The sequence below is a fragment of the Caretta caretta genome, chromosome 3 (assembly GCF_965140235.1).
Source record: "Caretta caretta isolate rCarCar2 chromosome 3, rCarCar1.hap1, whole genome shotgun sequence".
Taxonomy (NCBI): domain Eukaryota; kingdom Metazoa; phylum Chordata; order Testudines; family Cheloniidae; genus Caretta; species Caretta caretta.
The window spans coordinates 56,252,967-56,274,348 of record NC_134208.1 but is presented as its reverse complement, the minus strand read 5'-3'; the positions used below and the strand labels follow the sequence as shown (position 1 = coordinate 56,274,348).

The following is a 21,382-nucleotide window of genomic DNA, read 5'->3' as shown; positions in this document are numbered from 1 at the left end:
GTGATAATTTTTAATCAAATTGGGTTTTTTAATAATAAACAATGTGCAGTAAAAACCAGTGAATTTTATCACTACTCTCAGCTCAGAAGAACTATAAACATAGAGAGCCTTTCTTTTAAGACCACTAAAAAAAAAGGCAATAATATGAAGTCACTTGCAATGTACTCACACCACTGCTTTACAAAAATACTTTCAGAATTTATTTCTGAAATGAAGAAGTAGCCATTCCTGGTGGCATATAAATCAGTCTCCCGCTGTCTCCCCAACAGATGCAAGAATCACAGAATCATAGAATCATAGAATATCAGGGTTGGAAGGGACCACAGGAGGTCATCTAGTCCAACCCATGCTCAAAGGAGGACCGATCCCCGACTAAATCATCCCAGCCAGGGCTTTGTCAAGCCTGACCTTAAAAACTTCTAGGGAAGGAGATTCCACTACCTCCCTAGGTAACGCATTCCAGAGTTTCACCACCCTCGTAGTGAAAAAGTTTTTCCTAATATCCAACCTAAATCTCCCCCACTGCAACTTGAGACCATTACTCCTTGTTCTGTCATCTGTTACCACTGAGAACAGTCTAGAGCCATCCTCTTTGGAACCCCCTTTCAGGTAGTTGAAAGCAGCTGTCAAATCCCCCCTCATTCTTCTCTTCTGAAGACTAAACATCCCCAGTTCCCTCAGCCTCCCTCAGACTTTTCTTAAAATTGTTATGTTGTTATAATTGATCTATAATTGTTGTTTAAATCCTTCTGTGACCATCTTATAGCCTAAACAAGAATGTACTGAATGGAAAATCATTTCAATATTTGGGGGGAAAGAATAATTATAAATAGATAGCTCTTGTCTTGATTTAGGATACTTTTAAGAAATAAATTATGAACTTTTCCCCAAGCTCTGGGGCAAGTCTTTTCCCCAGGATCAGACCAGAAACAGATAGTGACTCAACCATAATCTGCTTCCCAGTCCCTCTTTCACTCCAGAAGGGAGAAGCAAAGAACCCCTTGTGTGCTGTCTTGCTCACTGGGTGGGTGGGAGTGCCAAGACCCTATACACTCCTTACCTACCCACATGGAAGAAGGAATTAGCAGCCAGATGGAAGCTTTTCTCCTCCCTGCAGTGCTGGTCACAATGCAGATTGTTGGCACAAGGGAGCAAAAGGTTGCTTTTTGCCCCATAACTTCCCTGCTTGGGAGCACCAGACAGACTATATCTTGGCTCACAATAAAAAGTTGCTTACCACAACACTCGATATACCCATCATTATTGTCATAAATATAAAGGGAAGGGTAACAACCTTCCTGTATACAGTAGTATAAAATCCCTCCTGGCCAGAGGCACAATATCCTTTTTCCTGTAAAGGGTTAAGAAGCTCAGGTAACCTGCCTGGCACCTGACCAAAAGGACCAATAAAGGGACAAGATACTTTCATATCTAGGGGGGTGGAGAAAGGCTTTTGTCTGTTCTGTGTGCTTGCCGGAGAGAAATCAAGAATGCAAGCAATCCAACTCCATTAGAATTAGTAAGTACTAGCAGGGAAATGCGTTAGTTTGCTTTTTGTTTTGGCTTGTGATTTTCTCTGTGTTGAGAGGAAGGTATGCCTAGTTTTCTTTATGTAACTTTAAAGTTTTTGCCCAGAGGGAAATCCCCTGTGTTTTAAATCTGATTGCCCTGTGAGATTAGCTTCCCTTCTAATTTTACCGAGGTGCTTCTTTTACCTTTTTTCTTTCTAATAAAGTTATGTTTCTTTTAAGAACCTGACTGATTTCTCTATTGTCCTAAGACCCAGGGGTTTGGGTCTGTGATCACTTTGTAACCAATTGGTTAGGATATTATTCTCAAGCCTCCCCAGGAAAGGGGGAGTAAGGGCTGGGGGGATATTTTGGGGGAATAGGAACTCCAAGTGGTCCTTCCCTGATTCTTTGTTAAATCACTTGGTGGTGGCAGCGTACCCTCCAAGGGCAAAAAGTTTGTGCCTTGGGGAAGTTTTACCCTAAGCTGGTAGAAATAATCTTAGGGGGTCTTCCATGTGGGTCCCCACATCTGTTTCCTAGAGTTCAGAGTGAGGAGGGAACCCTGACAATTATCTAGCAAATGTTACATTTAGAGTGAAATTAATGATTTTCACCCAGTAGTTAAACTCACAAGAGTGTAAATATCTGGATTATGGAACTGCTCATATGAGAAATTAAGAAAAATACTCAAATCACCATAAACTTACTCTTCCTAACTAAAACAAAATCAATATTCTGTAAGCTAAATTGGAAGAAAGGAAGGCATGACACTAACTGACTATATACCACTATCCAGATCAATCTCCATTAAATAATATAAAATAATTCACAAAGAATTGTAACTGAAATTATTGCTGGCATGTTGTTGGTACTGGCATCTATTTTTGTTAGTAATCAGTGTAGTGAACATTATCTATGAAGTAACTATGTAAAGTTTACATCCATACCTCCCTTTACTCATGGAATGCCTTCCCTGGAATAATTAGCATTTCACTTCTTCTACAAGTGAAGACCCACTTTTGTCGCCAATAAAACAGCCAACTAGTGATTAGTAGGTCACAGGCAAAATTAAAAAAAACAACAAAAAAAAAACAACCAACCAGCAAGTTATATGCTTCAGAACTCTCAAGTTGTGCACACAGCTAGAGTATGTACCCCTGTGAACTTATTTTACTTTTGAGTTTGTTCCTCTAGCTTGTCAAAGCTGTCAAGTTTTGTCTTAAATCAGAATGTAAACTCTTCAGAGCAGGGATTGTGCGTGTCTTTCCATGTGTTTGTACAGTGCCCAACATGACTAGGCTCAAATTCTGATTGGGGCCTTTAGGCACTACTGCAATACTAGTACATACTAAAAACATTAATCTCTACTGTAGCTCTCTACTGTATCATAATATAATCTATTCAACTTTAAGAACAGAATTCTTCAGGAGAAATACAAGTAACGTTAGTGTCTAGAATAAGATGCAGGATTATTAAATATTCTAAGATATAAACAAGTAGCTTTATGCAGGGAATCCTACATGGCTCATGAAAGAATTAACAATTTAATGATCCCATACTCAAGTATGAGGGGGAAAATGTACTTGAAACATGTCAGGATGAATTTTCAAGGGAAAGGGCTAATTAGCAGCGTATGAAGCATATGTCATCACATTTTGAAAACAAGAACTAGTCCCTGTGGAGAGAGTAGGCAGTTGGGTTTTAAAGACTCAACTTCTCTAGCTAATAGATATGATTAATGAGCAATATGTCAGCTGGCTGGCCTAGCTAAAGTAAGGCACCTTGAAAAAAAACCTTTGTAAGTATACAATTTTTTAGAAAGAGATTGCGCGTAAAGCCAAATTCAACATATAAGAGGATAAGAATGACCATACCGCATCATACTAATGATCCATCTAGCCCAGTATCCTGTCTTTGACAGTGGCCAGTGTTTTATGCTTCTGGCAGTTGGAGGTTTAGGGACACACATAGCATGAGTTTGCATCCCTGACCATCTTGCCTAATACCCAATGATGGACCGATCCTCTATGAATTTATCTAATTCTTTTTTAAACTCATTTATACCTTTTGCCTTCAAATCCCATAGCAATGAGTTCCACAGGTTGACTGCACTGTGTGAAGTAATACTTTCTTTTGTTTGTTTTAAAAAATGCTGCCTATTAATTTTGTTGGGTGACCCCTGGTTCATGGGTTATGTGAAGGAGTAAATAACATTTCCCTATTCATATTCTCCACACCATTCATGATTTTTAGACTTCTGTCATATCCCCCCGTCATCTCTTTTCTAAAATGCACAATCCCAGTCTTTGTAATCTCTCCTTCAATGGAAGCTATTCCATCCCCCTAATAATTTTTGTTGCTCTTCTCTGCACCTTTCCCAATTCTAATGCACTTTTTTTGAGATGGGGTGACCAAAACTCCATGTAGTATTTAAAGGATGAGCAAACCACAGATTTACATAGTGGCATTATGATATTTTCTATTTTATTATCCCTTTCCTAATGGTTCCTAACATTCTGTTAGCTTTTTTAACTGCTGCACCACACTGAGCAGATGTTTTAAGAGAACTATCCATGAAGACTCCAAGATCTCTTTCTTGAGTGATACATATGGGGGATTATGTTTTCCAAGTTTGCATTACTTTGCACTTATCTACACTGAAGTACGTGTGCCACTTTGATGCCCAGTCACCAGGTTTTCTAGTGGGGTTCCAGAGGGATCGGCACTAGGCCCAGTGCAATTCAACATTTACATCAGCCCTGTGGAAGAACAACATGGGAGAGGGGTGGTCAACATGCTTCCATACGACAGAATATTTATTCTTTCAATTTGTTTTTTAATATACCTAGAAATTACATTATCAAAAACTACTTTAAAAGAATATTCAGGTAGCAAAGTCAAGCATTCAGAAGTTAGGAACTGGCTGAATTAAGGCTGCTTGTGCAACCTTAATTCAGCCCCTTTGCACATATGCATTTGTCAAGGCTGATTCCCCACTCTGGCACTTCGAGTGCAGAAGGTGGGGGCCTGCAAGGATTCTAAAAATTAATACTGGTCACTCCAGGCTGGTATTAAACTCCCAAGGTCACAGCTTCTCTCTGACCTTGGATGGGTAGATGCTGTCACCACCCAAATGCAAAACCCCTTGGAGCCCAGGAAGGCTGACTTGGGAATTCCTTCCTGTGGGATACCCTCAAGCCCTTTCACCCCTCCTCTGGGGAAGAGCTGAGAAAGAAAAACGAAGGAAATCAGCTGTTGCCACCAGATAATTAAACAACATTCACAAACCTCTTAGGACACAAAAAACCCAATCCTGTCCTTAAAAAAGGTAAATTTTATTAAAAAAACAAACAAACAAACAAAAAGAAAATACATCTGGAACGTAGGTTTTTTGCTAGATCTTAAAAAAAAACAATTACAAAAATTAAGCATCAAGATAGCTCTCTTGAGGTTCAGCTTAAAGGTTACAAGCAAAACAAAAGCATCTGGGGTTAGCGCAGAGGAATCCACAAGCCAATAAGAAATAAAAGAAATAACCCTAATCGTGTCTTTCTAGACATTCCCTGACTTACTTACATATCTGGGGTTTGAGGTATGATTTGATGCTTTTTTCATACCTGGTTTTAAAGTTTTTTACTGCATAGCTCCAGCCCTGCCCAGCTCTGTCCCCTCTCTCTGGAGAACAACAAACAGACATAGGGAAAGTTTTTTCCCAATTTCAAAAAGTTCTAGTCCTCCCATTGGCTCTTTTGGTCAAGTGCCCACTCCCTTTCTTTTACCTATGGGCTTTTTTAATCCTTTACAGGTAAAGCAAGTAGAGAATAGCTACTAACAGGGATTTTGTAGCTAACCGGCTGGCTGGGTGTCATGGAAGAACCACATGGGGAAGGGGTGGTCAATGCGCTTCCACAGGATAGAATGTTTGTTCTTTCCATTTGTTTTTTAATACACCTAGAAATTACATTAATAAAACTACTTTAAAAGAATATTCAAGTAGCAAAGTCAAGCATTTAAAAGTTAGGAACTGGCTGAATTAAGGCTGCTTGTTCTTAAGATGTTCTTTTCTGTGATGATGGGTAAGATTATTACAATGCATATACACCAATCAGTCTACATGATCAATTTTAATTGTATTTCCTAGCTTGCAAGTGATTGACTTTGCAACCTTAACATTCTTTTAACAGTTTTTGTTTTGTTTTTGTTTTTTTGTTTTTTGCATGCAATTTAAATTGTAAGCTCTTCAGGAATAGGACTGTCTCTTATTAGTATATGGACGGAACATATCATGATGTTGCCCCAATTTCACTTGGAGCCTTGAGGCAAGTTGGTATGCTCATCTTCACCTTTGGAATGTCACCTCTCTGAAGCCTTTGAAATTAACCTCTCTCCCTAACAAACTTTGGTGCCTCCTCATTTCTTGTATCCTTGAAGTCTTCAGAAAGGCCCGCTCCATTTTCCAGTGTTTTCAGGATGGGAAAAGGTGACAGGCCTGCTCCTCATTTAGTGTCTTCAGGTGCTTTAATTTTCTCCCCCTGCAAACTTCTCTATTTCTCCTCCCCTTCAGTTCTGAATCATTCCTCTCTTTTCCTCTTCTAAAACATCTTACCCCATCTTTTAAAGTTTTTGCTCTCAAGTTCTCTCTCTCTTTCTGCCTCCATTTGAGATTTTTTTCCCTCATCCTCTTTCCCTCATCATGGAGAATCTGTCTCTATTCCATATCTCATGCATGTGTATTGTTACAACTTTACTAATCTTTACCTCTGCTCCAGTTTCTCCTCTCAACACTAACTCACTTCTCAGAGCAATTGTGCTGACATGCAAAGCAGCAGGAGGGCAAAGGAGGAGTGGAGCAAAGATTGAAGGTAAATGGAGTGGTTAAGCTGTTGATCCTCCTGCTCTAGCAGCAGGCAGCATAGTAGGCCACAGAAGGAGAAAAGCTGCATGGAGTTCTTACCAACGTAGGGTGGAAGGGACAGGTTGTCAAAAATGAGACACATTTTATTTCCTGCTTAAAGTTAAAATACTGGGGCTGTTGTCCACTGTAAAACACCTTCAAATTCTAGAGAGGTCAGTGAAGAAAGGCTTCAAAAGAGAACTACATCTTAAAGAAAAATGTGAAGGAAGAATTTTGCTTGGTACACAAGAATTACCTCTCTCTTACTTGATATCACAACAGAATAATTCCACACCCCAAAAAGCCACTCCATTTACCTTCAAACAGTCTGCTTGCTCCTCCCAGCTCTGCAGCAGCGAGACTCAAAAAGCACCAGTGAGACCTGTTGCCACTTTGTCTCAGTCTGGAGTTGAGAGCTACCCTATACTGAACCCAAACAGAATGGTGCCCCCTTATGCTAGGCACTGTATAAACAAACACATAGAAGGTGATGGAAAGGTATACAATAAAAATTTGTACATTAAAGCTGTAGGGGAACTTGACTTTGTTAGGAAAGCAAGAATTATTATAAAAGCACAGCTCAGAATATAATACATAGCCCAACCTGGGACTCCTGAATGACAGTATCTCCTCATTATTATCTGTGCTGATATCCCATAATAAAATTTCAGTGTAGAGAAAGTCACCCAGTATTGCTTTTCTAAGAGAAACCTCTCCCTACTGTTTTAAGAAGTTGTAGGTTACTTAAAAAATATAAACCAGAAAGCAATAACTGTCTGCAGGATTTGAAAAAAGTTCATGGAATTTTTTTATTATTTATTTTTGTAATTTGTTCTAGAAAATGTCCCTGATTATTGAAAATGATCTGACAAAGAAAGAAAGAAAATATACTGCTTGTTTTGAGCAAGGAAATCCATTACAAGGTCATTATATTTGAAATTGAATACAAGTATTAAAGAGGGAAAGGAGGCTAAATTTGGAGAATACAATTAAGTATGTTATGAGTTTTTAGAAAAATGAAAAACTTGTTCCTGCAAAAACACTGTGATGATTTCACCTTTTTGTTCTTTGGTTTGATTTATTGTCTACTGTATGGTAGGCTTTCTTACAAAACTACATTAGACATGCTTAAATTACATGCTTCTCAAAAATAAATGGAACTGTGCACCTCTTTTCATTTCACAATTAGTAGCATAATTTCTTCAGAATTAGTAATGCTTCGTATCTTCACTTTTTTAGTTCGAGGTTTAGTTTCTATGGCAACCTCTGCATACTCAAAGAAATTCATCATGTTCAAATCAAAAAATGTAATAAAAGTAGGGAGCTGATACTATTTGACAATTTACACACTAAGGCGGGGTAACTGGGTAACTTTTTTTTAAGTGATAAAGTTCGGTGGATGACTAGAAGCATCTCTCTTAGCATGCCGAGTTGGATTTTTTTATAAGCATATTCAATTAGCATCTTTCAGACATTTCATACAATTCTAGAAAATAAATGACAGAAGTTAAAGAATGTGAACCAACATATAAAGATGTGAAGAGTGCCAATAGCAATAAACATAAAAACAGTTTGTTTGGGGGAAGATGGTATACTGTCATCAGTTGCTTTATACCTATGATAACATGCTTCCCTGGAGTTTAGTATGCAATTTTGGTTGAACAGTTTTCAGAACAAAAATAAATTAAATCAGGTAAGTCACTAGTAAGTAAAGAGCTTTGCAAAAAGAAATCCTGTTTTTCAGTCATGAAGATGACAAAGTAGCAATTAGTGCTGAATACTGCTTATTTCCCCAGAGGCTTTTCTTACCCTTGCTTTAACGCCTTTATAATCTGTTTCTACTGTGCCTATCATCATGGTATCACTTGCCTTTTTAGTTAGGGTGACCAGATGTCCTGATTTTATAGGGATAGTCCCGATATTTGAGGCTTTGTCTTATATAGGTGACAATTACCCCCCATCCCCGTCCCGATTTTTCACCCTTGCTATTTGGTCACCCTATTTTTAGTTGATGTTATGGGCTGGAAGGGTATTAAATATATTATATGTATATATAATGAGAGATACCTCCATCACCCATCGTACAATGAAAGTGAGGGATAGGACAATGTGGGGTACCGGGGAGAAGAAGAGTGAGAGAGAGGGAGGGAAAATCAAAGGGAGAGAATGTATGTCTTGGAAAGAAAGTGATAAATGATGGATATGATATAAATGAGGAGAGAAATTAGTCAATAAACGGAAGAAAGAAAATATGTGACTGAAGGAGCAAATGGAATGAGAGACTAGGCTCATAGGTTTTTAACTTGAATTCTGGCAGTAATTCATTCTTCTCATAGGAAAAAAGAATTAGAGGAAATACTGGTTAAGATCAGCAAGTTGAACTACAGCATGTCAAAACTAAATGAAAAAAGATATTAGCCGAGGTTTGTAAAATTGAGTGTAACTGACTCAGAAGATTTGCACAACAAAAGGATCTATTCAACAAGCATGGTCTGTGCTTCAAGTTTGTAACACAACTTGAAACTTGGCCCCACAGCATGTGCTCTTCTCAGTCCAATTCCTGGGAGATGCTCACCACCTGAAATTCTCACTGATTTCAATGGAACGCAATGCTCAGTATCTTTTAGGATTGGACCTCTAAAACCCTTCTGATCCTTTAGTGATGCCATCCTATTTTCTTTTTCTATATTTTGCCCTATGCAAAAAACATGTTTCCCAAATCTTATTTCAAACTATTCCCCACACTTCATTCTAAATCCCTCCAAAAAACCCCTCAATTCTCCTGTATCACCAAAAGGGAATTTTAAAAATCCACAAAAACATCCACCTAATTTAATTAAACCATAAATAGATGTAAATGCTTTCCTGCAGAACTACATGATATTACTCTCACTCTGATCCTTCCTCTCCCACCCCTTTTTGTGTGTTTATGAACTGTCAATTGAAGAGACTCTTTCTACTGTGCAGAAGAGACTCTTTCTGTGCAATGCCTAGCATACTTTGATAATATGGTAGTATATATGATATATATGACAATAACAACAATTATTAATTCTAATTTTGCTGTACTGAGCCTTCAGCTATCCTTTTCTTAACAAACATGTGCTGTTTGCATATTTTGAGAACATATATAAGGCTCAAAAATATGGTTGGGGCACAAATAAAGGACTAAATTGTAGCATGATTTACTATATGAACATCCACCTCCCACTGACTTAAAACAAACACTTATTTCCAAGGCCAGAATTTTTTGTAATTATTGAAATCGCGACTACGGCGCTAATAATGAATGAATGTTGTTGGTAATCTACTTTACAGCCAGGGAAAAAATCTTGCTGCCCACTTGAAAAGTATAATTTATTACTCCTATAATACATTCACATTAACTGCCAGCGTTCAGCATCTCTATAAACATAAGCCCTGTAATTCAACAGGAAAAAGAACAAGAAAATGGCTCCATTTAATCAAAGCTCAGAAATTAAACTAATATTAATCTACAAGTGGCATCTCCCCTACGTAGATACTGTTTCTACTGCCACATTGATTACTTAATAAGATTCTGATGTGATACAATCCGTGATCATTAAGAGCAGAGTGCACACTGGTCGTGTCACTTTTTCTTTGGGCTAAATTATGGAGCCACCATGAGCTTGAACCCAAGCATCTGAATGTAGTTTTGAGGACCCAGAAGCAGACCAAGCACAAAATTGTTACACTCCAAATCACAATTTGGTTCCTAATTTTCTCGTCCTCTGGGAGTTGTTACAGGCTTAAGGAGGGTTTAAATAAGGAGAGTTTTTTTGTTTTAAGAAAAGATGATACAGCATGCGGGTCAGATTGGATTCTCTAATGCTTCAAAGGTCTAGTCAAGGAATTTCAGGGTTTCACCTTCCTCATTCTGTACAATCTCATTAAATAGATCCCACTTTTCTTCTTGGTTTCTGAAGTATTTTTTCACTCTTCGGAAGATCTGGAAATATAGCTCCTCCTAACATTATGGCCAGTGCTGTTTTAGGAAGTATCCAGAAAAGGGTCCTTGAAGTCAAGGCATTTCATACATTCCCCAACAAGCATCTTTACTGGCTTGCTTGTTCTCCAGATATTTAGGAAACAAGAGACCTGAAATTGCTCAGAGACTTCAGGAGCAAGAGTTGAGAGATACTTCCAGTCTTAATTTGATCATACAGCAAAGTAATGCACTACTGTCAAGCCACAACCCAGGGCAGGATCTATATTTATAACTTGTATATTCACATGTTTGGGCTCAAGTGATACTACAAAACTGCATCTATAATTTATCTTTTTGACATGGCAGTTAACAAATGATTTTAAATAATTTATTGATTTCCCCTTGCTCTTCATATAAATAACTTGTAGTCATTATTTGTTTCAGCGATATTGTGATCTTGTGTTAATAAACAATGATTACAGATCATAGAATCATAGAATCATAGAATATCAGGGTTGGAAGGGACCCCAGAAGGTCATCTAGTCCAACGCCCTGCTCAAAGCAGGACCAATTCCCAGTTAAATCATCCCAGCCAGGGCTTTGTCAAGCCTGACCTTAAAAACCTCTAAGGAAGGAGATTCTACCACCTCCCTAGGTAACGCATTCCAGTGTTTCACCACCCTCTTAGTGAAAAAGTTTTTCCTAATATCCAATCTAAACCTCCCCCACTGCAACTTGAGACCATTACTCCTCGTTCTGTCATCTGCTACCATTGAGAACAGTCTAGAGCCATCCTCTTTGGAACCCCCTTTCAGGTAGTTGAAAGCAGTTATCAAATCCCCCCTCATTCTTCTCTTCTGCAGGCTAAACAATCCCAGCTCCCTCAGCCTCTCCTCATAAGTCATGTGTTCCAGTCCCCTAATCATTTTTGTTGCCCTTCGCTGGACTCTCTCCAATTTATCCACATCCTTCTTGAAGTGTGGGGCCCAAAACTGGACACAGTACTCCAGATGAGGCCTCACCAATGTCGAATAGAGGGGAACGATCACGTCCCTCGATCTGCTCGCTATGCCCCTACCTATACATCCCAAAATGCCATTGGCCTTCTTGGCAACAAGGGCACACTGCTGACTCATATCCAGCTTCTCGTCCACTGTCACCCCTAGGTCCTTTTCCGCAGAACTGCTGCCTAGCCATTCGGTCCCTAGTCTGTAGCTGTGCATTGGGTTCTTCCGTCCTAAGTGCAGGACCCTGCACTTATCCTTATTGAACCTCATCAGATTTCTTTTGGCCCAATCCTCCAATTTGTCTAGGTCTTTCTGTATCCTATCCCTCCCCTCCAGCGTATCTACCACTCCTCCCAGTTTAGTATCATCCGCAAATTTGCTGAGAGTGCAATCCACACCATCCTCCAGATCATTTATGAAGATATTGAACAAAACCGGCCCCAGGACCGACCCTTGGGGTACTCCACTTGATACCGGCTGCCAACTAGATATGGAGCCATTGATCACTACCCGTTGAGCCCGACAATCTAGCCAGCTTTCTACCCACCTTGTAGTGCATTCATCCAGCCCATACTTCCTTAACTTGCTGACAAGAATACTGTGGGAGACCGTGTCAAAAGCTTTGCTAAAGTCAAGAAACAATACATCCACTGCTTTCCCTTCATCCACAGAACCAGTAATCTCATCATAAAAGGCGATTAGATTAGTCAGGCATGACCTTCCCTTGGTGAATCCATGCTGGCTGTTCCTGATCACTTTCCTCTCATGCAAGTGCTTCAGGATTGATTCTTTGAGGACCTGCTCCATGATTTTTCCAGGGACTGAAGTGAGGCTGACTGGCCTGTAGTTCCCAGGATCCTCCTTCTTCCCTTTTTTAAAGATTGGCACTACATTAGCCTTTTTCCAGTCGTCCGGGACTTCCACGGTTCGCCATGAGTTTTCAAAGATAATGGCCAATGGCTCTGCAATCACAGCCGCCAATTCCTTCAGCACTCTCGGATGCAACTCGTCCGGCCCCATGGACTTGTGCACGTCCAGCTTTTCTAAAAGCTGGATATGTCAAGAAGCATTTTAAGACTCACATAAGTGGGATAAAACTAAAATTGCACATAGCTGGTAAAGTCTAAGGGCTTTATTTTTACTTGTGTATCATTCTTACTGCACATGCATGTAAAATTTTTAATGCAGACATTTTACGTGGGTGAAAAGATGTCTACTAATCATATTTCAATTTTAACAATAATGCATTTGTGTGTATCTACAGCAAGAAAGATCTCCTATTTTACCAACAACATATATAGCCATGGAGACATATCTCCCATACTTTTTACATTTATAACCTTGGGGGGAAGGGCAAAAACAATGCATCCTCACTTCAGTGGAAAGAAAAAAGTCACTTGTTCTTCTACCATATAGAATAATAGAAAAAGATTGTTTAATTGACATAGTAGATGCGTACCTAAAGGATACAGGGGGGGAAGTGAGGAAGCAAAGTGTACATAAAGAATTCAGTAGAAAAAGTAATATTTGTTTTATGAACTAAAAATGGAGGCTTTAGAAAATCAGTTTTGCTTCAAACGCTCCAGCATCACTGTTTTACTGAATAAAATCAAAGACTGAAACCCAATGAGCTAAATTCTGCTCTTATCTACAGATTTGTAAATCCAGAGTAACTCCATTTAAATTAATATAGTTACTCCAAATTTACACCTGTGTAACGGAGAACATAATTTGACCTATACACTTGTGTGGAGGAGAAGCTGAGAGTATCTATGTGTAAATATAAATATCAAGGAAGTACCTTTCTACAGACAGGCTATAAAAAAAGTTTACTAAGAAAAAATCCACAGAAAAGAGAAGTGAAGGCACCCAGGATTCTACTCAGAACAGACCTACAGAAACAAGAAAAGTGTTGCCTACAACGTAGAGCAAGGAGGAGCAACTTCAAAGGAAAATTATTTTTATCTTTCCAGAAGATTTGAGCTCCTAACTGAAGCATGGAGAAAGGAGTCAGCACCAATCAAGAAAGAGTTTATTAATCCAAGTGTGCAGAACTCAATTTTGTTTCTCACCCCACTGTAAGTAATTTACAAGAACTGTCTCATACATTTTCTGGGACACTGACTCAGTGCCTTCTTGCTAAATAATTTTCAGCACAGAGTGGTAGAGTCAGTTATAGAAGAATTCAGCACATAAATAAACTATATGCATACTCAGAGAATCAGTATTTGTTCATAGTTCAGGTAAATTGAGCTTTGCAATCTTAGATGATATCAAAATTTTCACCATGAAAGCAATATCAAATACATGGTTCAATTTTTATGCAAAATATGAGTTATCCCTCTTTTTCCCCCTTTCCTCTCTCTTCATCCCATGAAATTGTTACACTGATGAGATTGTTATAGGAATACTATGTCCACAATTGTTATGTCCACAATTCAAGAAGGATGTTCAAAAATCAGAGAGGTTTCAGAGAAGAGCCATGAAAATGATTAAAGGACTAGACAACATGTTTTATAGTCATAGACTCAAGGAGCTCAATCTATTTAGCTTAAGAGAAAGAAGGTGAAGGGGTGACTTGATCCCAGTCTATAAGTGAACAAAAATTTGATCCTTTGGCTCTTCATTCTAACAGACAAAGGTAGAACAAGATCCAATGGTTGAAAACTGAAATTAGACAAATTCAGACTTGAAATAAGGCATACATTTTTAAAAGTGAGCGTAATTAACTTTTGAAACAGTTTACCAAGGATTGTGATGGATTCTCCATCACTGGCAATTCTTAAATCAAGATTGGATGTTTTTCTAAAAGATATGTTCTAGTTCAAAGAATTATTTTAGGGAAGTTCTATGGCCTATGTGGGGTCCAATTAACATAACATCTCCTTCCACTTTTATTGCAAACCACTATATCTAATATGGTTCCTGATTTGTAGAAGGACTGAGCACTCACAACTGCAACTGATGTCACTGGGAGTTGTGCTTTGAACATATAAAGTGGCATACAAATACTAAAATAACAAAACAAAAAACGAACAAAGAACTCAGGCCTCTGGTGTCTCAAGTTGGGCAGCCAAAGTCAGTGAATACGTTTGACAATTTTGGCTTTAAGCTATCTGTGCTGCAGTACCTATGCGTAAAATGCAAAAATACTATTTAACCTAGCAAGTCGTTATGAAGATCAAACATTAATGTTCATGAAGCACTCTTAGGTCTTGTCTACACTACAGAGTTTTGTTGATGCAAGTTACACCGACCATCAAAAACTGGTAAAATTATGATCGCTTGTGGGAAGGCAGAGTGAGTCACAGTGCATCATGGGTGCAGGCTCAACATCCCATGATCCAGATTTTTTCCATCCCATCATTCCATGGACTTCCGACTATGTTTTGTGGCATTTTTCAACAGTCCCTGTTCACTGTGCACCTGCCATCTCTGTCTGAAAGGATTGATCCTGCACTACTCTCTATGGCTAGTCATGTAATATATCATGAGCTCCCAATCTGAACAGGAATCCGAGGTGCCTGACTTGCTGTGTGCCAGCGAAAGAAAGAACACCAGATTACGTTTGGCATTCAGGGAGCAGCTGTACATGGTGGACCATTGCTTTTGGGCGTGGGAAACAAAAACAGAGTGGTGGGATCACATCGTTATTCAAGTCTGGGATGATGAACAATGGCTGCAGAACTTTCAGATGCGGAAAGCCAACTTCCTGGAACTGTGTGCAGAGCTCGCCCCAACCCTGCAGTTCAAGAACTCCCAAATGAGAGCTGACCTCTCAGTGGAGAAGTGCATGGTGATTGCTATGTGGAAGCTGGCAATTGCAGACTGCTACCAGTCAGTCGCAAATCAATCTGGAGTTGGGAAATCCACTGTTGGGGCTGCGTTAACACAAGCGTGCAGGGCATAAATCACATTCTGCTACAAAGGACTGTGACTCTTGGAAACATGTGTGAAATAGTGGATGGCTTTGCAACAATGGGATTCCCTAACTGTGGTGGGGTGATAGATGGCATGCATATCCCAATTTTGGCCACGACCATCTTGCGACAGAGTACCTCAATAGAAAGGGGTACTTCTCTATGATATTGCAGGTGCTTATGGATCACCGGGGTCATTTAACTCACATCCACACTGGGTGGTCAGGGAAGGTGCATGACACGGCATCTTCAGCAACACTGGCCTGTACAGAAAGCTGCAAGCAGGGACTTACTTTCCAAACCAGAAGATTCCAATGTGGGGTGTTGAAATGCCCATAGCGATCCTGGGAGACGCAGCATACCCTTACTCCCAGGGATCATGAAGCCTTACACTGGAACCTGGAGAGCAGCAAGGAGAGCTTCAACAATAGGCTGAGGAGGCGCAGAATGACCATATAATGTGCGTTTGGCAGATTAAAAGCTCACTGGCACTGCCTTTATGGATAACTAACTAACGATATTATTCCCATGGTCACAGCATCCTGCTGTGTGCTGCATAATGTTTGTGAGGTTAAGAATGAAAAGTTTCCCCTGAGGTGAAGCATGGAGGCAGATCGCCTGGCAGCTAATTCCGAGCAGCCAGATACCAGGGTACTAGAGGGGCAAAACTGGGGAATATTCAAATCAGGGAGGTTTTGAGGAGCCATTTTGATAATGGGTACCAGTAATATGTCTTTCTGTAAAGCATTCTGTCATGCTTTGTTAACTTGCCGCCTTGCATGAAAATTTTGACGATTGCTTCCTGTAGTCTGCAAATCTTCCAGCTGCCACTGTATTAATTTTAGCAGCAACCACTATGTGTAGGAGACAAATAAAGATTACCTTTAAGAGAGCATGTTTTTATTAAATACTAATTAACAACACACAGAAAACGGTGTAAAGGGAAGTAACAGTAAAGGACAGCGTCCTGATGTAGGCTCTCATAGCTGTGTGCAACTTCAGCTATCATTTTGGAAGCTGTCTGAAGGGGTGGAGTGAATGAGGTACTGAGATGGGAAGATGCAAGGAACGTGTGGGAGGGCATTATAAGATGCAAGGAGTTTGGGGAGGGCATGATAAGCAGTTCTGTGTCAGCTGCAGAGGCGGGGGGCAAGCATGCATGTTTTCTGCCTGACGCACGATTAGGGATTTCAACATCTGTTTGTTCCTCCATCACTTTTATCATCCACTCCTGGCCCATTAAAAATTGCTTCTAGCTCTCCTTCTTCTCCTGTTTATTTTATAATTTTCATTTACAGTCTCTCTCTATGTCCTGTGTTCTTGTTTTTCGGCATCTGAGGACTGGAGCACTTCTCGAAACATGTCCTTCTTGCTGCTCCTCGTCACTTCCTTATCTGGTGGAGGTGCTCCACCGGTGTGTAGGGGGTTCCCCTGAACGCCACATCTGCATAAATGTAAGCAACAATAAACAGAAGCATAATTGTGAGTGAACTCACGACATAGAATCATTATAGTAAAATACACCTCTTTTAAAATAGGAATCAGTTTATCTTTGTCCCTTGGCAAGCACATAGCTCAGCAAACAACCCAAACGTGGTGAGTTCAGGACAGGGCCAGGGGGTCACTCAAGATGGGTCATAAGGTCTAGGAGGCTTTCTAAGGGGATCACTGCAAGAAACTAGGGACAAAATTGTAAATTCCGCCACCATTTTCCATAGGCAGGGGTCATTGAAGCAGATATCTTACTCCTGAGGGTAAGCAAGGATACAAGGGTGGACTCCTGCATGCGTGTAGCATCAGACCAGGTCCCTACGCTGCATGTCTGTGCGCCGCTTTGGTCCCTGCCCAAGTGATTTTAGGAAACTTTTTCTATGGCAATAGGCAATGGGAGAAGGAACAAAGCACCTCTGCCAAGAAAACTTTGGCAGATTATTGGCGAGTACCTCCAGGAAAGTTTCCTAGAGATATCTCTGGACTATTTCTGTGTAATCTTGGTGTCCATTAACACACTTTTCCACAGGACTCCTACTGTGTAGCTGCATAGGGGAATGTGAAGCAGATGCAAACACAGCTAGTCGTGTACATTTCTATTCCTTAGCCCACTTCTAGTGTATAACAAAGCAAAGGACAGCTCTACCTCGTGTAACCGAGCAGCATTCAACTCAAAAAGATAACTTACCAGAGCTCCCCTCTCCTGCATCATGACTTCTGGGACAGACTTCTGGGACTGGCTTGAACCCTCCTGAGTCAAGAAGAGGTCCTGGCTCATCATGGCACCGGACGACCCTGTCACCTGGCCCATCTCATCCTCCAACTCGACTTCCTCATCCACCACTTTGTCCTCGGGGTTGAGTCCGCTGTCTCCAGTCCCACTGAAGCATCAGTGGGGCTCTTGGTGGTGGAGGTAGGGTCAGCACCAAAGATAGTGTCCAGCTCCTTGTAGAAGCGGCAGACTTTGGTGCAGCACCAGACCCATGGTTTGCTCCCCTGATTTCTGGTATACCTGCCTCAGCTCCTTTAGATTCGCACAGCACTGATGCATGTCCTGTTTGCAGCCCTTATCCAACATGCCACAAGAAATCTGTCCATAGGTATCAAAGTTCCTATGGCTGGAGCAGAGCTGGGACTGCACAGCCTCTTCTCCCTACAGATGCAACAACTCACATGTACTCCAAGCAGGACAGCGTTTGCTGTGTGGAGCCGCCATGGTCAGCTGGGAAAATGTGATGTGAGGTCTCCATGCCAAGCAATCAGGAAATGGAATTTCAAAAATTCCTGGGTCTTTAAAGGGGAGGGGTGGATGTCTGTGTACCTGGGTGCACGGCAGTGGAGTTCAAACTGCTGACCACAGCAGCCAGAATGAGCATTGTGGGTCATCTCCTGGAGGCCATTTTACAGTCACATAACCAAGCACAATGTCTACACTGACACTCTGTCGATATAACTTTGCTGCAAAAAAGCTCTATGCCTCTTGTTGAGGTGGTTTTATTTTGTTGGAAAAGCAGGAGAGTTTTGTTGGTAGAAGGAACATTGTAGTGTGTACACTTCCACTGTTTTGTCGACCACAGCTGATTTTTGTCAACAAAATTCTGTAGTGTAGACAAGATCTTATAGTATGGTTCTGAGCTCTAGAGGAAAGCTCATCAGGAAATAAATAATTCTGTATTAAGTGCAAGGTTTCGATGGTGTGCAATAAACGAAGCACAGGGTCACATGAGTGATGAAATAAAAAGAAATATTGAATAACCACTGATTTGTCCTTCCTGTGCACTGAAAGAAGCAGACGTCTCATTAAAAATAGTATGTGACACAATAATTAAAAAGTGCATCAAAAATCCATATGCAGGAAGAGAATGGATTAAGGTTGCACATACAACCTTAATTCTGCTACTTCCTAAATCTTGAGCACTTGATTTTGCAATCTTAACATTCTTTTAACATAGTTTTGTGTTTGTCAATACGTAATACCATATATAGAGGATGTGCAACCTGATTGAGACCTCATATGCACGAGGTTTTTTAGCATCCAGTTAGCTATGCTGATGTAGCTGCCTTGGTGCAGACCCTAGACTTGCAACTGCTGATTTACACCAATATACCATATCTAATATTACATGCACCCACAGTAGTGTTACTATAACAGTGGCTAAAAATCTCAGTGTTGATAAGGCCTGAGTTATTGTGGCTGTAAAAACCTTAACTTCTGCATTTCCAGATTTTTACATTTTTTTAAATTAAGCTACCACGATGATGCATGATTATTAATTATTATTATACTGGGTGGTGCAGGGCAAGAAAGTATTGCCATTCGCTCTACATTAATATGAAGCGCATGAGAGAGGGCATAGTCCACATCTATGTTGTTGCTGTTGTTTGGCTGAAGACAGTTGTCTGCATGGCTGTGACAGAAGGGGAAGAAGCACTTCTGTTTACACTGTATTGTCTATTTACTACTCACTGGAAAAGACACCAGCTAATGTTATGTATGAAATATAAGTGTCTAAGGGAAATCTATCTTCTCACTAAATTTCCCTGAATAACAAAAAGAATACAGCTACAATTCATTTTTCTAGCAGTGGACATAATGTTATAGTCCTAGCCTAAAAGTAGCACCACAAAATAACTGCATTTTAAAAGTTCAGATAATCACCACTGTCTGCCTTTCACATTATTGAATATAAGGGACAAATAAGTGTTAGTATTCTGGCATTTTTGCAGACCTGAGACTCCACAGAAAAACTTTCTATTTAGAGCATGTAAAAAAATGGACAAGCAGACCTTTGCCATATCTCACATATTTAACTGCATAACAGTAAGAGTTAGAACATTCCCACACACATCACTGTGTACCAGGATCAGGCCTGTGGATAGTTCCACTGAAGTAAGTGGGACTGCTCTCCTGAAAAGAAATACCCCTTTGTATAGAGGCTACAGCATCACATCTTTACCAATCAGCATTATGCCTTTAATGAAAGGTTGTTCACAAAGGACCCAATAAAGTAAAGTACTCAACATCTTGATTCCCGTTAACTTTTCTGAAAAATGAGTGCCTCAATGCCCTCCTGTAGGACTGGGCCAAAATTAATTGTGAATGAACAAACTTCAGAAAGTCACACTAGTTCTGTTTGCTAAGAAATCTGATATTTATCCAAACTTTGGTCTAGAATTGGTCTAACAATCTCATGAAAACAAACTCTCTCTTGAGTTTTCCCAATATTTTCTAGTTCAGGATCACTCATAATACTATGAGATCAGCATCTGTCTTTGTATTTTACTACTTCTGCTGGTACAAGAGGAAGCCACGAAATGGAGAGGCACAAGAAAATGAGTAAAAAACACAGTTAACCCAACATTTTTAAATTTCACAAATGGGTCTAGATTCATTTCAAGTTTTGAGCACATCTTGGTTGCTTCTTATTTCTTTCTAACTGTTATCCATTTCTTGTATAGATATTATCAACTGTGACATGCACATATCAAAACAATAATACCCTGATCATTGGCCCTAGCTTTAAGCTGTATAATACTTAGCATAAAAATCACGCGCTGACGTATGATATGTACCCTAGGATACCTTCCGTTCTCACAACAGAACTGAAAGTTGAGATCATTTTTTTATTATTTTTCCAGTTTAAATTACAGCAGATGCACTTTACCCAAGCTACAAATCTGTGCTGCCAGTCATTAAAACATTTAAGATTGTTTAACTGTTAAATCTCATTCAAACAAAGACAAAACTCACATTTCAAAGCTCAATTTGAGAGAATGCTTCATACTCAGCTGCTATCTTTTAGTCTTATTTTTATTGGTGCTCAGAAAGAACACATTAACCTCAGTTCACACACTTGCCAGTTGTTCACAAAGTTTACTCACCCTCTGACCTTCTTTCCCTGGTGGACCGGGAGGACCTTCTAGCCCTGGCAAACCCTGGAAATACAAACATTCAAGAATGTAACATTTCAAGATGATCTTGACTTAATTTGACTCAGCCTGTAACAAACCATACTTGTAACCAAAAGAAACTTAAAATGTTCATTACTGAAAGAGATCGCCTTACGTTCAGGACTACATTATATTCATGTGTAAAAAAAAAATAACAATTTTTATTGATGATTGTAATACCAGCATAATCATATTGTGCCATATAAAAGCCAATGGACCAGAATAATTATTGGGTTTTGACGCAGTACTGTTTTAAATATAGTTATAAAGGGTTTAACTATGATTTGTATCTTGTACTACCACATATCATGTAAAGTCAGCATGCCACATACAAATTAGCTGGCTTCATTAAGCTAGGGGTTTGCACACTCTGTAGCTTGTGTAGGCTGAGCTTACTGCACAGCAGGGGCTCCTTGCACTCCTCCATCCCCCTCCACCATGAATTACCTGAGTGCTACCTTCCCATCCTGCTCTTTATCAGCATTCAGTTCAAACTCGGAGGCCCATCATGAAACATTAAATGCTTAATTTATATGCCAGTTAGCTAGATACACAAACATTCCTGATCCGAGAAAAAACCACTCTCTGCAGGTGACTCATACTTGATACAGAGGCTCAGGAATACTGTATTATCAGTATACATACATAACTTTTTAAAA

At 39.8% G+C, this 21,382-nt stretch overlaps 1 protein-coding gene across 4 annotated transcripts in view; it reads right to left on the bottom strand.

The window, feature by feature from the left end:
* COL19A1 (collagen type XIX alpha 1 chain) overlaps nt 1–21,382 on the bottom strand; it is a 339,106-nt gene that overhangs the window by 135,099 nt on the left and 182,625 nt on the right. For all 4 annotated transcript variants that reach the window (XM_048846009.2, XM_075126514.1, XM_048846011.2 and 1 more), the window contains exon 16: nt 20,655–20,708. In XM_048846009.2, the coding sequence (XP_048701966.2) occupies nt 20,655–20,708 (54 nt within the window). The remainder of the gene's footprint in view (nt 1–20,654; nt 20,709–21,382) is intronic.